This window comes from Betta splendens, chromosome 24 (genome assembly GCF_900634795.4).
Source record: "Betta splendens chromosome 24, fBetSpl5.4, whole genome shotgun sequence".
NCBI lineage: Eukaryota > Metazoa > Chordata > Actinopteri > Anabantiformes > Osphronemidae > Betta > Betta splendens.
In genome coordinates, this window is record NC_040901.2 from 8,778,914 (window position 1) to 8,791,722 (window position 12,809).

Genomic DNA, 12,809 nt, shown 5'->3' on the forward strand with positions numbered 1-12,809 from the left:
ATAAAAACAATACCCCTCTATCTCCGTCAAGGGCATTCCTTGGCACAATAGGACCATCTCCTCCCCCGTATTTTCCTTTCCTCCCCTCCCTCCTCATTCTCCAGCCCTTCCATCAAAGAGAATTCCAGCTCCAGAGCCCCCTAAGCCCTTCACTTTGGGCCTGTCCATGTGACATGGCAGGCAGACAGTCATCTTTAAGAATTGATTCACTCTGGTATCCAAAGCTTAGGGAGCCAGGCTGCCAAGATACCCAGCATAGGCGCCACTCATGGGGTCCAGGTACACAACAGCTGCTCCCCAACAATAAAGGCAAAAAATGGGAGGCACTCGGGGGAAGATGCAGCCCTAACCTCGCTCTCAAGCCTGCACTGGTCACCTTGAGCCAGTTGTTCTCTGACTGCCTGCCTTCAGAGACAACAAAGGATAGGATCCAACTTTGGGATGAGGGTAGTGGAAGGGCTGGCTATTGAAAGACGCATATAATTTACAATGCAAATGGGAAGAAGGAGTTGAGGGGCTAAAGAGGGACAGAGAAATATTTTGTCCTTCCTTGGAAGAAGCACGCACTTACAGCTGTGCTACCAAGATGGTACAGCGTGACACATGGAAGCCCATAAATAAGACAATGGCATGTTGTTTTCTTATGAGGCACACTGTGTAGGTCAAGTGAAGGAGACACAAGCCCATCATAGAAAATCTCATGGACACACACATGCACAGGAAGTAACACTATTGAGATGCTTCAGATAGAGATAACAAATCATGCAGAAGGAGACAGGAGAGATATTACCTCACCTGAAGTGTTTCCATAAACTCCAGTGTACCAAAACCTTGGGTAGTGGTATCACTCTTCAGGCTAGTCCTGATACACATACACAAAGTGATTTATGATGATAAAATCTAGCACATCATCCATCAAAAACAAGGCAGATTAAATGAATAGACCGAGGCTGTGGATGTGGCAATTCTACCCCCAGAAATTATGTTTACTATGGTGCCGCCATAGTCTTAAATCTAGGAAACAAATTTAATGACGGTAGAGAAGAAAGACATTTCTAGATTATAAGTAATACATAAAAGACAAGGGACAGAGATAAGACTAAGGATACAAGAAAAATGTGTGGAGGGGAATTTGGCATCTTCAGTCTTCTTGTTCAACAGGAAAGCAGAAGAAAGAAAGTGAGAGTCATAGGGAGCTGGGGAGAGAGGGAATTTACCAAAGCAGCTCAGGAGGGCACTCATTACGATATTAAACAAGATTTAATAAGTGAGAGTGATTTGATGAGGTGATTATCCTGGCCCATTAATCAAGCAGGCTTCTGGCCTCACTGTAATATGGCCCATCTTTCCCCCATACCAAAGCCTCTTTAGACGCTGAGCTCCTTACCGCACTAACACCGCTTCAGAAACAACACCAGGCAAAAAAAAGGCATATTGCGTCTCATCTCTCAAGCCTGTGGGTATTTTCGATGCTCACTCATCTCTCCACATCCCTGTCGGCTCTTCTGGTGCATCTAACAAATTGAACTCCTTAACATCTGGGTCAGAAACTAAAGTCTTATCAGAGGGAGCTAAGAGTGATAACTGGCGATGATAACGTGAAAGCATCTGCTGGCTTTAAGGCTTTTGGTATGAGAACAGAAGGAAGTTGTACGGATTCAACTGGATTGCAGAGTTTTGTAGAGATGTAGGGGAAGAGCATGTGTTTTTGTGTGTGGGTACAGTACCATGTGTCTGGATGGGTTGATTCATACAACACTTCTTAGGAAAATGAACGAAGTAGCATCAAGAGACATGAGACCATAGTCCAGTACTGCTCAGCCAGATTCAACAACGAAAAACACAATTTATTACCTACAATTACTATGCTTTTTGTCAAACTATTATTAACTAAATATTATTTGTCAAAAAATACAAACGCCCGTAATATAATACAACTTAGAGCTAAAAATGAGAGCGATATTCATAAACTGTGTCCCATACTGTAGGATATGAGCAAATAAAAGCCAATGTTTTTCTGTGGGAGCCATGTCTAATGCTTCTTTTAATCATATATACTGTCATTGATATATTGTATAATTTATTGTGTGGAATAATATCAGTTGTGTTAAAGACAAGAAGTTAAATCTAACCTCAAGAGTAAAATGATATATTTACAAAGACACCCCAATACTCATAAAAGAACATTTTAAAAGCTCAAGTGGAAGAAGATTACTTTAAAGCAGACGTGGGGTGGAGCTTTCTCTAGCAACCGCCTGAGAATATTAATATAATAAGCACAGAAAATATTATACAAGAATGTTTTGTACTAACATAATCCAGAGAGATGAGACCAAACCAACCTAATCCCAAGGAGGAGGTCCCCTATCAGTCATCAGATCTCACAAACACAAACACGCACACACGCACACGCACACACGCACACACGCACACACGCACACACGCACACACACACACACACACACACACACACACACACACACACACACACACACACACACACACACACAAAAGTTATGTTTCACATCTACGTGGGGACTTCCCATTGACATAATGCCTTTCCTAGCCCCTTACCCTAACCCTAACCCTAACCATCACAACTAAAGGCAGACGTCAAATCTTTGCTCTAATCTGAACCAAAACTTAATTCTAACCTCAGCCCTAAAATCTCATCTTGACCCTCAAAAAAGCCTTCGTACTGGTGGGGACCCGCCAAGTGTCCCCACGTTGTCACAATGTCCTCACCTTGATAGCAAAAACATGGTTTATGGTCCCCACGTCAGAGGAAAAACATGCGCACACACACACACACTCTCCCTTGATGTCTCGTTGCAGCTTCAAATAATCAACGGATAATCTTTAAGAGGATGTTGTCCCTTCGGTCTGATCTTTACAGTAAAGTCCCTAACCGAAATAAGGGCCGAGAGGTCAACAGCTGGAAAGTAAGCCTGTAAATATATTTACATTAGTATGATATTTCTGGCATAATACTGAATGATTATTAGGACAAAACTATAATCTTTCTTTGCCTTACATTTAATTTGCCAATAGGAAGGGCACAAATAAATTTGCTTTTTTTCAAATTAAAAGGATTAGATAATAATAATAATTATTACTAACACTGTCATCGTAGGACACCATGAGTTAAACAGTAGGGCTTCACCTGAAGGACAGACACAAAACTTGGTGGTGTAGCTGACACTCAGCTGAGCTGTAAGACAATGTCGCCTTGGCAGCTAACTTTCTCTCTCTCACCCCCTCTCTCTCTCCCTCCATGTATCTAAGCAGCGTAATTTGAGTAAATGACAGGGGAACATCTGCTGTGCATAAGAGAGAGGCCAACACTTTAACATGCAGATGTCTCTCTCCATCTGCATTAATTCAATAATTACCGCAATGGAGGGAGGGGGAAAAAATCTTTTTTATAGCTTAAGACAATGTTATCTGTGCCAGTTGGTGTGGGGGGGTGAAAAGGAGGGGGCTGAATTAGCGTGTGTTTGTGTCTATACATGTATGGCTATCTTTGTGAGGATCAGTTTGAGTTTTAGACCTTGAAAGTATGGACCTCTTACAGTCCTTGCTCTCTGGCACACTCTCAAAGGGCTGTTTGAATGTTAAGACTTGGTTTTAAGGATCAGGTTAGAAATACATTTTAGGTTAAGGTTGGGGTTAGGGGCTGCGGACCGCATTATGTCAAGGCATGTCCTTGCAGAGATAGAAGCACAAACATGTGTGTGTGTGTGTGTGTGTGTGTGTGTGTGTGTGTGTGTGTGTGTGTGTGTGTGTGTGTGTGTGTGTGTGTGTGTGTGTGTGTGTGTGCAAGTGCGGCTGGAGGTTTGTGAGAGGAGGGGTAGATTATTACACCATTTAGCCAGAGCAAGCTGTCACATTTCAGAGAATCTCACTAATTCCATTGTGCCCTTGGTGAGTCACTGGCTGACTCCAAGTGACCGCTGATGCCTGAACGCCACCACTTGGACACCAGACAACCAACTAAGTGCACTTGTCCTATACAGTACAACTAGCATGTGTATTTTAATGTAATTGTGCTTTACTCATCTTTGCATGTTTGGGGTTATGGGTTTATACAGTATATTGCAGCAGAGCTTAAACCATAGGGAATCCGAGACAAAGCAGCAATGACAGAGACTGACAGCTTAAAGCTTTGATGAGCTGTGTTTCTGGAACTACTGAATCGGTCTTTAGGACATTTAAAATGACAGAAAATCAAATTTTGGCAACATCAGGTACAGCAGAGTTATAGTGCAATACTTAGCATAAAAATGTGCTGTTTTCATTCAAACTCACCTCATTACTTTTTAAAAAGGTTGAGCTCAAATAGCTAATTTTCATCAAAAGCTTTTACAAAGCAATCAGACAAATCTGATTATAATAGCCTTGTTCAATGCACAGAAGAGATGAAATGGGGAAATAATAATTATAATCATATTAAAAGGTGCTTTTCGTAAAAGGTGCTTCTGTCTACGTTCCATACCTGAAGTCCTACAGTAACTGTGAACACGAGCACACCTCACAGCATACTCATACATCAACAGCCAGCCAAGCATATGACCTCTCAAATAAAAAGGTCACGCCGTCCATGGGCGGCTTACAGTCACAGTCACACTGACACACAAACAATTAAAGGATGTATCACTATACATATACGATTATGCGCATAAATAAACATACAACCTGACATAATACCCGTGAGTATGCACACACTTAGCCATACAGTCACGCAGACATCAGCATCCATGCACGGCCACACAGGACTGACTCTTACATGCCTGCTAAACATAGGGACAAAGGAAAATATTTGTATACTTGGCAGGCTAACTTCCTTTGATTACAGCAGCGCTGCTGTAGGAAACAATGCACAGGCCCTATTAATACACCAAGGAGAAAGAGAATTCCTCTTAGAGGAAAGCTCAAAGGAGTCATCGGCTAGGCTATTTACAGCCTTACCAACTGATTGGATGACTGACTGCACTATACTTACAGTAGTCTCTGCATCTTGTCTTACTCGACAGTTTTTTCTGCAAGGACTTTGACATGCTGACACATACAGTACATTGTGCATTAGATGGGGCAGAGGTACATATTCCTGCATAATACCTTCTTTTCTACATTTTGCTGACTACTCTGGTTATGGCGGTTTCAGTGTGCAGATATCAAATAGAAGAAAGTGCTTGGGAACTGTAACAGATCTCTTATGTACTTCCTCTGTTGTATCACATCCACACGCCCGTGACATTTGACTGGTGGTAAATAGCTGCCCGGCCACACTTATGATCGCCTCTCCTTTCTAAAAGTGCCCAGTTAAAGAGCATCAAATCCCCACTCGCTAAACCCACACAAGCCCAACCTTCATTAGCATAGCTAACAAACTCCCTGAAAGAGCAACAGTGGAGGGAGAGAACAATGGTAGTCTATTAAAGGGGGAGATGAGGGGTGAGGGGGGAGAGGAGGGGGGAAGCTATTGTTCTGGTCTTATTTAGCCCTTGGTGTCACCCTGCAACTGTTGTCACATCTAAGTTTAGCTAGACGGCTGGAGAGGAGAGTGAAGGGAAGGAGGAGGAAAGGCAGGCAGGAGGAGGAAGAGGTAGAGCTGGACAGGGAAAAGATGAAAGAACCTTGGAGGACACACTACGGAATGACGAAGGGTGGAGGGTCAACTGGATACAAACTAAAGCTGGAAGCGATACGGTGTGAGATGAAAAAGGAAGTCAAATAAAAGAAGAGGAGCTTATGGAGCACATTTAGATTAATGTTGGATTGGAGCTGTAACTCTTACACCTTAAGATTGTTGATTTAATTCTTTGATTAACAGCCAGTCTCAAAGTGATTTCCATTCATTTTTTTTGTTTAGTACAAAGTAAGGGTCCATTGCATCTTAATGGAAGTGAGACCTAGCTGCTACAGTTATGTCAGTCAGTAGGCACTGATAACATGACTCAGAGTCAATGAAGAAGAATTGTCACATGGTACGTTTAATTTGCTGAATCTGGGGCTGGTGGGCCAACAACAAGTCCCATCACACCTTTGAGGGTGTGTGTATGAAGATGAGAGTGAAACCCATGAAAATGAAGTAGATGGCCAACTGAAGCCACAATAAGAAATGAGACAAGACCCAAGGAGAAAGAACAAGGGAGACAGAAAAAGGAAGAGGGAGACAGATTAGTCCAGCTGTCTGCTCATAAAGCAGCCGAAGGGTGAGGCGCTAAGCCCTGCAGTGAAAGCAGAGCTTAGGCGGGTGACACGGGGCAGTGGACCCCACTCAGCCTACAGTGGCCTACAGCAAAAGGCCTGAGCCAAAGCAAAGACACATGGATAAACAGTGGGAGATGAGACTCCGCGCCCGCAAAGCCCACAGGGCTAAGACGGCTGAGCAGGCGAGCAGGCGGGCAGGCGTCACATTCCCCCCAGCCACGACTGGAGACAGGGGAGTTAAGGCTTAAGGCTTCACTCCATAGCCGGCTGCCAAGGGACAAGGCGGGACGGTAGACAGTGTCTCAGTCAAGTGAGCTCATCAGAAGGAATTTACAGTATATTGCCTGGGCTCAGCTCCGGGGACGATAGAGTGACTTACATAAGGTCTTGGTATGCACCCCTCTAAAACACAGTCCAAATGATCAATGACTGCGTCCTCTCTACTACACACAAACATACAGCTCTTAAGCCATAGCCTGTTGATGACCCCTAGTTAGCGCAGCATCCTGGGATCGGCCTGCGATGACAAGGTCACGCGTGGAGAGTCGAGGACTCCTCAGTCCACTGCTGCCGCAACGTCGAAAGGAGCGGAGGCCTTTAACCGCGCTGGATTTCACACGCCGCGCACGTTGGCGACCTCGTGGCAGAGAGGCATTAGCAGCTGGTGTTTTACGAGGTCCCCAATGTGACAATGTACCGCATATATCCATCAACAGTGTGCCCATAAGTTAAGCATACAATGTGTAAAAACAGCCGGAGTGCTTATGTATTATGAGGCGCGGTCCCTCGAGAGGCGCAAGGCGACGAAGGCTTTGACAACATACAATAAATTATGAGACAGTGGAACTGCAGATTGACTTGTCCTCTGTTAATTAAGCCACTAAACTCAGTTTATTAGTAGTAAAAATACCTAGAATTACATTAATACTGCAAAGCATTTCAACTCCACGTTCGAATTAATCTAATTAACAGGGTTAAATGGATCTTTCTTCACTTTTTTTTTTGTTTTGAATACACTTTTATTTAGATTATGTACAACCTACTCTAGTGTAGCTGAACTGAAAATGTATAAGACAAAAAAACAACCTGTGTCTCAGGACAAACAGTTTAGGTCAACTGGGTCTATTTTACGCTACTGCTCTGTCTCTTATTCTGTTGATTTACTCTAACAGGGTTTTCTTGAGAACTAAATCTACTTAGGATTTATTGTTTCTTATTATTTCTCATCACTGAAAATTATAATCCTTTCATCTAATCCCCCTCTCCCTCCCTCTTTTTCAGATCATATTCATCAAGATCATCCGCTCCGACAAAGCAAGAAATCAGCACAGTGGGGAGGCCTAAAGAGATCACATACCAAAACAGGGGGGTTTCTTCCAAATCAAATCAGGTTGCTCTGATGTAATCAAGACGAGATGCCAAAGAAGACGAAATAATCTCATGGGGACATGCTTCTTTTGCTTGCACATTATTAAAAATGGGAAGAACAAATCTTTAGATTGAAAGAATGGAAAAATGGAATTATAATAAATCGGGGGAAACTGGGGCAAGGTTGGATAAAGCCTTCAGATACAGATGAGGGACAGTGGTTTGTGCTTGCCGTGTGTGTGTGTGTGTGTGTGTGTGTGTGTGTGTGTGTGTGTGTGTGTGTGTGTGTGTGTGTGTGTGTGTGTGTGTGTGTGTGTGTGAGAGCGAGCACAGGTGCATGGGATGTGCTTCCACTGTTGCTTATGAAATATTTTAATTTATTCAAGATCAAGTCCCTGACCTGAGTATCTCTCTCTCTCTCTCTCTCTCTCTCTCTCTCTCTCTCGCTCTCTCTCTCTACCTCAAAAATACAAAACAGAAGTGTTGCTTGTCCAATGGGAACTTAAGCATTTGCAGGCGCACTTACCCTCAACACCCACACGATGGCGCAATGTGACAAAAGTGAACTTCACTGAAAGGTTCATTCTATCAATCTGCGCTTTATTACTGGGACATTCTCAACCCTCACCACCAGATGGCCTTATTGATGTGCAGAAAGGCCTCAACTCAAATCTGGATGAATGAGTCGCCAAACAAAAGGACAAGCTTGTAAAAGGCTCTGTGGTACTTACCATTTGATAAAAATGAATGATGAAGATCAATTCCCAGAACTTCGATTTGCTGTTCTGAAAAAAATACCAGTGTTCAAGTAAGAATAGTGACTCAAAGAACTAAAACCAGGCCTAATCACCTAAAAAGTGATGTTACAGGAGGGGCTCTAGTAATAATAAGGTGGTTACTTCTGTACAACTATAAAATGCATAAAGTTGACAAATTAGTGATGTTTATACATTACAATCAAGCAATGTGATCCTACATTAATGCTTATCTACACTTCCTTAACCCGAGTACTTCAACTTATCAGAAATGCCAAAAATACAGTTTAAAGACAATCAAACAGGTTTTAACAGATAACAGATGGATAGCAGATGTTTGGGGGAAACAAACAGCAGCACAGAGATAGGAGGATGTGTTACTTTACTTACAGTCTGAGATGTAACTGATTCCTCCGTGGAGTTGAAATGTCTCAAAATACCACTTTTTTAACTGGTTTTGTATTTTTCTTTGGTTAAGCAAGTAAACAAGACAAACTAGCTAGCTGTTTAGCGGGTAGTTTAGCTAACGCTAGCAGTTAGCTGATGTTTAATGTGGACGACAAGCTAACGAGTCCCGTTGTTCATTTAAGTTACGTTAACTTGCTGTTGTGTCCTGACACTGACATTTCACACAGCTCTTGTAGCTCTAAAACGTTTGTTATTTGTTGGTGGTTGCTGTTGGTACAATGCCCCAGACATGAATGAAACGAGCGCGCGGACGCAATTCCCAACGCGCGTTCACGTTAGTCGATGACTAGCGCGTGCCCGTTCTACACGTTGCTCGTCGTTGCTGTTGTTGTTCACAGACTCATATTTTGCAGTACGAACCTTTGGAGTTCAAATCAGAGGAGAACGACGATGATTGCTTCACTTTTTAATGAAAAAAAATAATTCGAATGATTCTTAATGTCAGTTAATCCTGGAATTAGGAAGGCCCGCTTGTTGTCATGGAAACGCAGTGTGTCCACTCTCATACCTGACATTTTTGACCTATTAATAAAACCTATTGGTTTTACATATTAGCTTTATAGGCAGCGCAGACCGTTTGACGCGTCCCAGTGGTCGTTAAGTGCAGCTGGACGTTCTGCGTGGACTATTATTGGGGCGGTGACGCCCCCCGCAGTCAGCGTGCTGTGGGCGCTCGGACCCACGCCGCTGGGCTCCTCTCCGTCCGTCCATAACCCGGAGGAGGCACAATGACGGGCAGCATCGCGGGACTCGAGAGGTTCGACAGTCCGGGAAAAGGCCGAGGCCTCCGCGTTACGAGACCGTTCAAAGTGGGCGAGCTGCTGTTTTCCAGCCCTGCCTACGCCCACGTGCTGTCTTTAAAGGAGAGAGGCTGCTACTGCGAATTCTGCTTCACCAGGTGATCGACTGCTTTAATCCCCGCATGCTTTGACGGCTCCACTCGCTTCTTGATTGCTGCAGTTCATAGAAAGATTCACGAAGATCTGATTACTGGGAGTACTGGGATTTGTCCCTCCACCACACGGGCCCATGCGTTTTGGCCCACATGAGTATATAAATAGAAATCACAGAGATTTCCCGATAGTTGTGATTATTTGGAGTATATAGTGTAAATAAGATGATTAAATATATCCATGAATACGTTTTAAAAGAACTTAGCGTTGAGTTTAAGTCTCATGCTACTGCAGACTCAGACTTCTAAATGCTGTGATGCAAAGACTAAGAATTGTACAGATAAATTGAGACGCACCCCAATTCAAATGTCTGTTCAACATGTTGATGTTGTTTTTATTGAACTTGTTGAAAAGTCAATACTCGACCAACAGCTCTTCAAGATCGCAGTGTTTCAGTGCTGTAGCGGCAGCTGCTCCCTCATAAGGTCACCGCTATTAATAACACAGAATGTTTTAAAGCGCCTCATCGCTATCGGTTAAGACGGGCCAGCTGTGAGTGAAGCGGGGCAGGATGTTTGAATGGACACACACACACACACACACACACACACACACACACACACACACACACTCCACAATCGTCTGACAGCGACTGCTTTCTGTCATTGCTAGGAAAGAAGGTTTGGCAAGATGTGGGAAGTGCAAGAAAGCGTTCTACTGCAACGTGAAATGCCAGGTGTGTGTGTGGGTGGGGGGGTGGGTGGGGGGGGGGGTCACAGTTGTGGTGTGTAGAGCTTCATTTCATCTCACTTCTACCTCTGTAGAAAGGAGACTGGTCCATGCACAAGCTGGAGTGCTCGGCCATGACTGCGTTTGGTGAGAACTGGGGCCCGTCAGAGATGTCGCGGCTGATGGCCCGAATCCTCGCAAAGAAGGTTGGATGAGGCATGTTTTGCCTGTAGCCGGCAAATGCTTGTCGCTGTAGGGTAACGAAATGAAATGTGTCTGTTTGAAAATCAGAAATCGCAGAAAGAAAGGTCTGCGTCGGAGAAGATTCTACTGATCGGGGAGATGCAGTCGCGTAAGTGAAGTCCCTTTGTTTGTGTGTGTGTAATATGTCAGGAGGAACTGAGTCTAGTGTTACAGTGTTGCGTTACGTGTGTGTGATGTCGTGCAGATGTGGAGGATGTAGACAATGAGAGGAGAGAAATGAATGAGGTCGATATTGCTGCACTGCATCGGTTCTACTCCAAGCACTTGGAGATGCCTGACCACAAAGACCTTCTCACACTGTTTTCTCAGGTAACACACACACACACACACACACAAACACGCACACACACACACACACACACACACACACACACACACACGCTAGGAAAGACGATGGCTGAAATATATCATTTCTCTTCACGTTTTTTTTTATCAGGTTGCCTGCAACGGTTTCACCATAGAGGATGACGAACTCTCCCACATGGGAACTGCAGTCTACCCAGAGTACGTACGCACGAGGAAGTCCTGAACAGCATTTATATTTGTGTATTCACTGCCCCTCCCTGTTCGTCTCTCCTCACAGCGTGGCACTGATAAACCACAGCTGTCTCCCCAGCGTCATTGTCACATACAACGGGACGGCAGCTGAGGTCCGAGCGGTGCAGGACATGAAGCCTGGAGACGAGGTGAGCAAGGGTGACAGGTGTGTGTGTGTGTGTGTGTGTGTGTGTGTGTGTGTGTGTGTGTGTGGAATGCAGTGTCTGGTGCTTATTTTTAGACTAACCTGATGACCTGCAGCTTAAGGGTGTTCAGCCAGATGTTCTTTGGGTTCTCATGCGCTGCATGTGATTTCCACCCGTAGGTTCTGATCAGCTACATAGACCTCCTCTACCCGACAGAGGACCGCAACGACAGGCTGAGAGAGTCCTACTACTTCACCTGTGACTGTCAGGAATGCAAAAGCAAATCCAAAGTAGGTGTAGGGCAGCTGTGCTCCAACTTCTTCTTATTTTTTAGAATTCGCCTTTAAACATCCTGTTTATGTGATTGACGCCTACAGGACGGGGCAAAGTTGAAAGTGCGTAAGCAGAGTGACCCCATTGAGCAGGAGGTCGTCAGCAACATGATGCGCTACGCCAGGAAAACCATCAGGGAGTTCAGAGCGCTCAAACACGTTAAGAATATCCTTTTAATGTCAACAATATGTATATTACTGCTTACTTATTTTTCTAGCACATAAGAGCCAAACTAGACTTTAAAGCCTTCCTGTGGCATCCTTGACTCCATGGCACCCCCTAGTGAGTTACTGGACGTGTGTGAACACAGCCTGGAGAAGATGGGAGGCGTCTTCGATGACTCCAACGTCTACATGCTTCACATGATGTACCAGGCCATGGGCATCTGCATCCACATGCAAGATGCTGGCGGTGCTGTCGCGTACGGCGAGAAGATCCTCAAACCCTACACGTACAAATCCCCCACGAGCATCGCTTTCTGGCATTAAATGAGATGTTTCAGATGTGAAGTCGATTGTGTGTGTTTGATTTGTGCACAGCCAGCTGTATCCGCCCTACTCCTTGAACGTGGCGTCCATGTATCTGAAGCTGGGCAGACTGTACATGGGGCTGGACAGGCACTCGATGGGCATCAGTGCATTCAAGAAGGTAACAGGAGGCGTCACATCATTCTGCTTTCACTGCGTTCGCTGACCATTTGTGATCTGTTGTTACGTCTACAGGCGATGGCTATAATGGAGGTGGCTCATGGCAAAGATCACGTTTACTTGGCTGACTTGCGCAAAGACATGGCACAAAAATGAACATAACGAAGAGAAGATTCGATTCCCATGGACTGTATTTATTTATTTCATGTTTTTCCTGCTAAAGCAATGAGAGAGGATTTGTGTTTTTATGCATATATTTACCTTTGAATTTCACATCTACGTTAGTGAAACACTGTGAATGCAGGATTCTTTTGTACTAAGGATGAATGTAATGTTTATCTTTGATAATCTAAAATTGTGGTAGCAGCTGCTTCTTTTCCAGACCGTTATAAATGTTGCAACACATCAATGTTTACAGTTGTTTGTGAGGAGCTGCTGCCTCATCACAAAATGGCC

The 12,809-nt window shown here is 44.2% G+C and overlaps 1 protein-coding gene and 1 long non-coding RNA gene across 2 annotated transcripts in view; one reads left to right on the forward strand and one right to left on the reverse strand.

The window, feature by feature from the left end:
* The window catches only part of LOC114850156 (uncharacterized), a 51,108-nt gene extending 41,954 nt beyond the window's left edge, over positions 1–9,154 (reverse strand). The window contains exons 1-2 of the long non-coding RNA XR_003784772.2: positions 8,727–9,154; positions 8,313–8,366 (exon numbers count right to left, since the gene is read on the reverse strand). This is a non-coding gene — a long non-coding RNA (uncharacterized LOC114850156). The remainder of the gene's footprint in view (positions 1–8,312; positions 8,367–8,726) is intronic.
* A 108-nt stretch (positions 9,155–9,262) lies between these two features.
* Positions 9,263–12,758, forward strand: smyd2b (SET and MYND domain containing 2b). The gene is made up of 12 exons (XM_029142152.3): positions 9,263–9,702; positions 10,370–10,433; positions 10,522–10,632; positions 10,718–10,778; positions 10,875–10,999; positions 11,127–11,194; positions 11,274–11,376; positions 11,553–11,663; positions 11,751–11,871; positions 11,983–12,157; positions 12,246–12,354; positions 12,429–12,758. The coding sequence occupies exons 1-12, from the start codon at positions 9,533–9,535 to the stop codon at positions 12,507–12,509; spliced, it is 1,299 nt and encodes a 432-aa protein (XP_028997985.1). The 5' UTR covers positions 9,263–9,532; the 3' UTR covers positions 12,510–12,758.
* Positions 12,759–12,809: the final 51 nt, after the last annotated feature.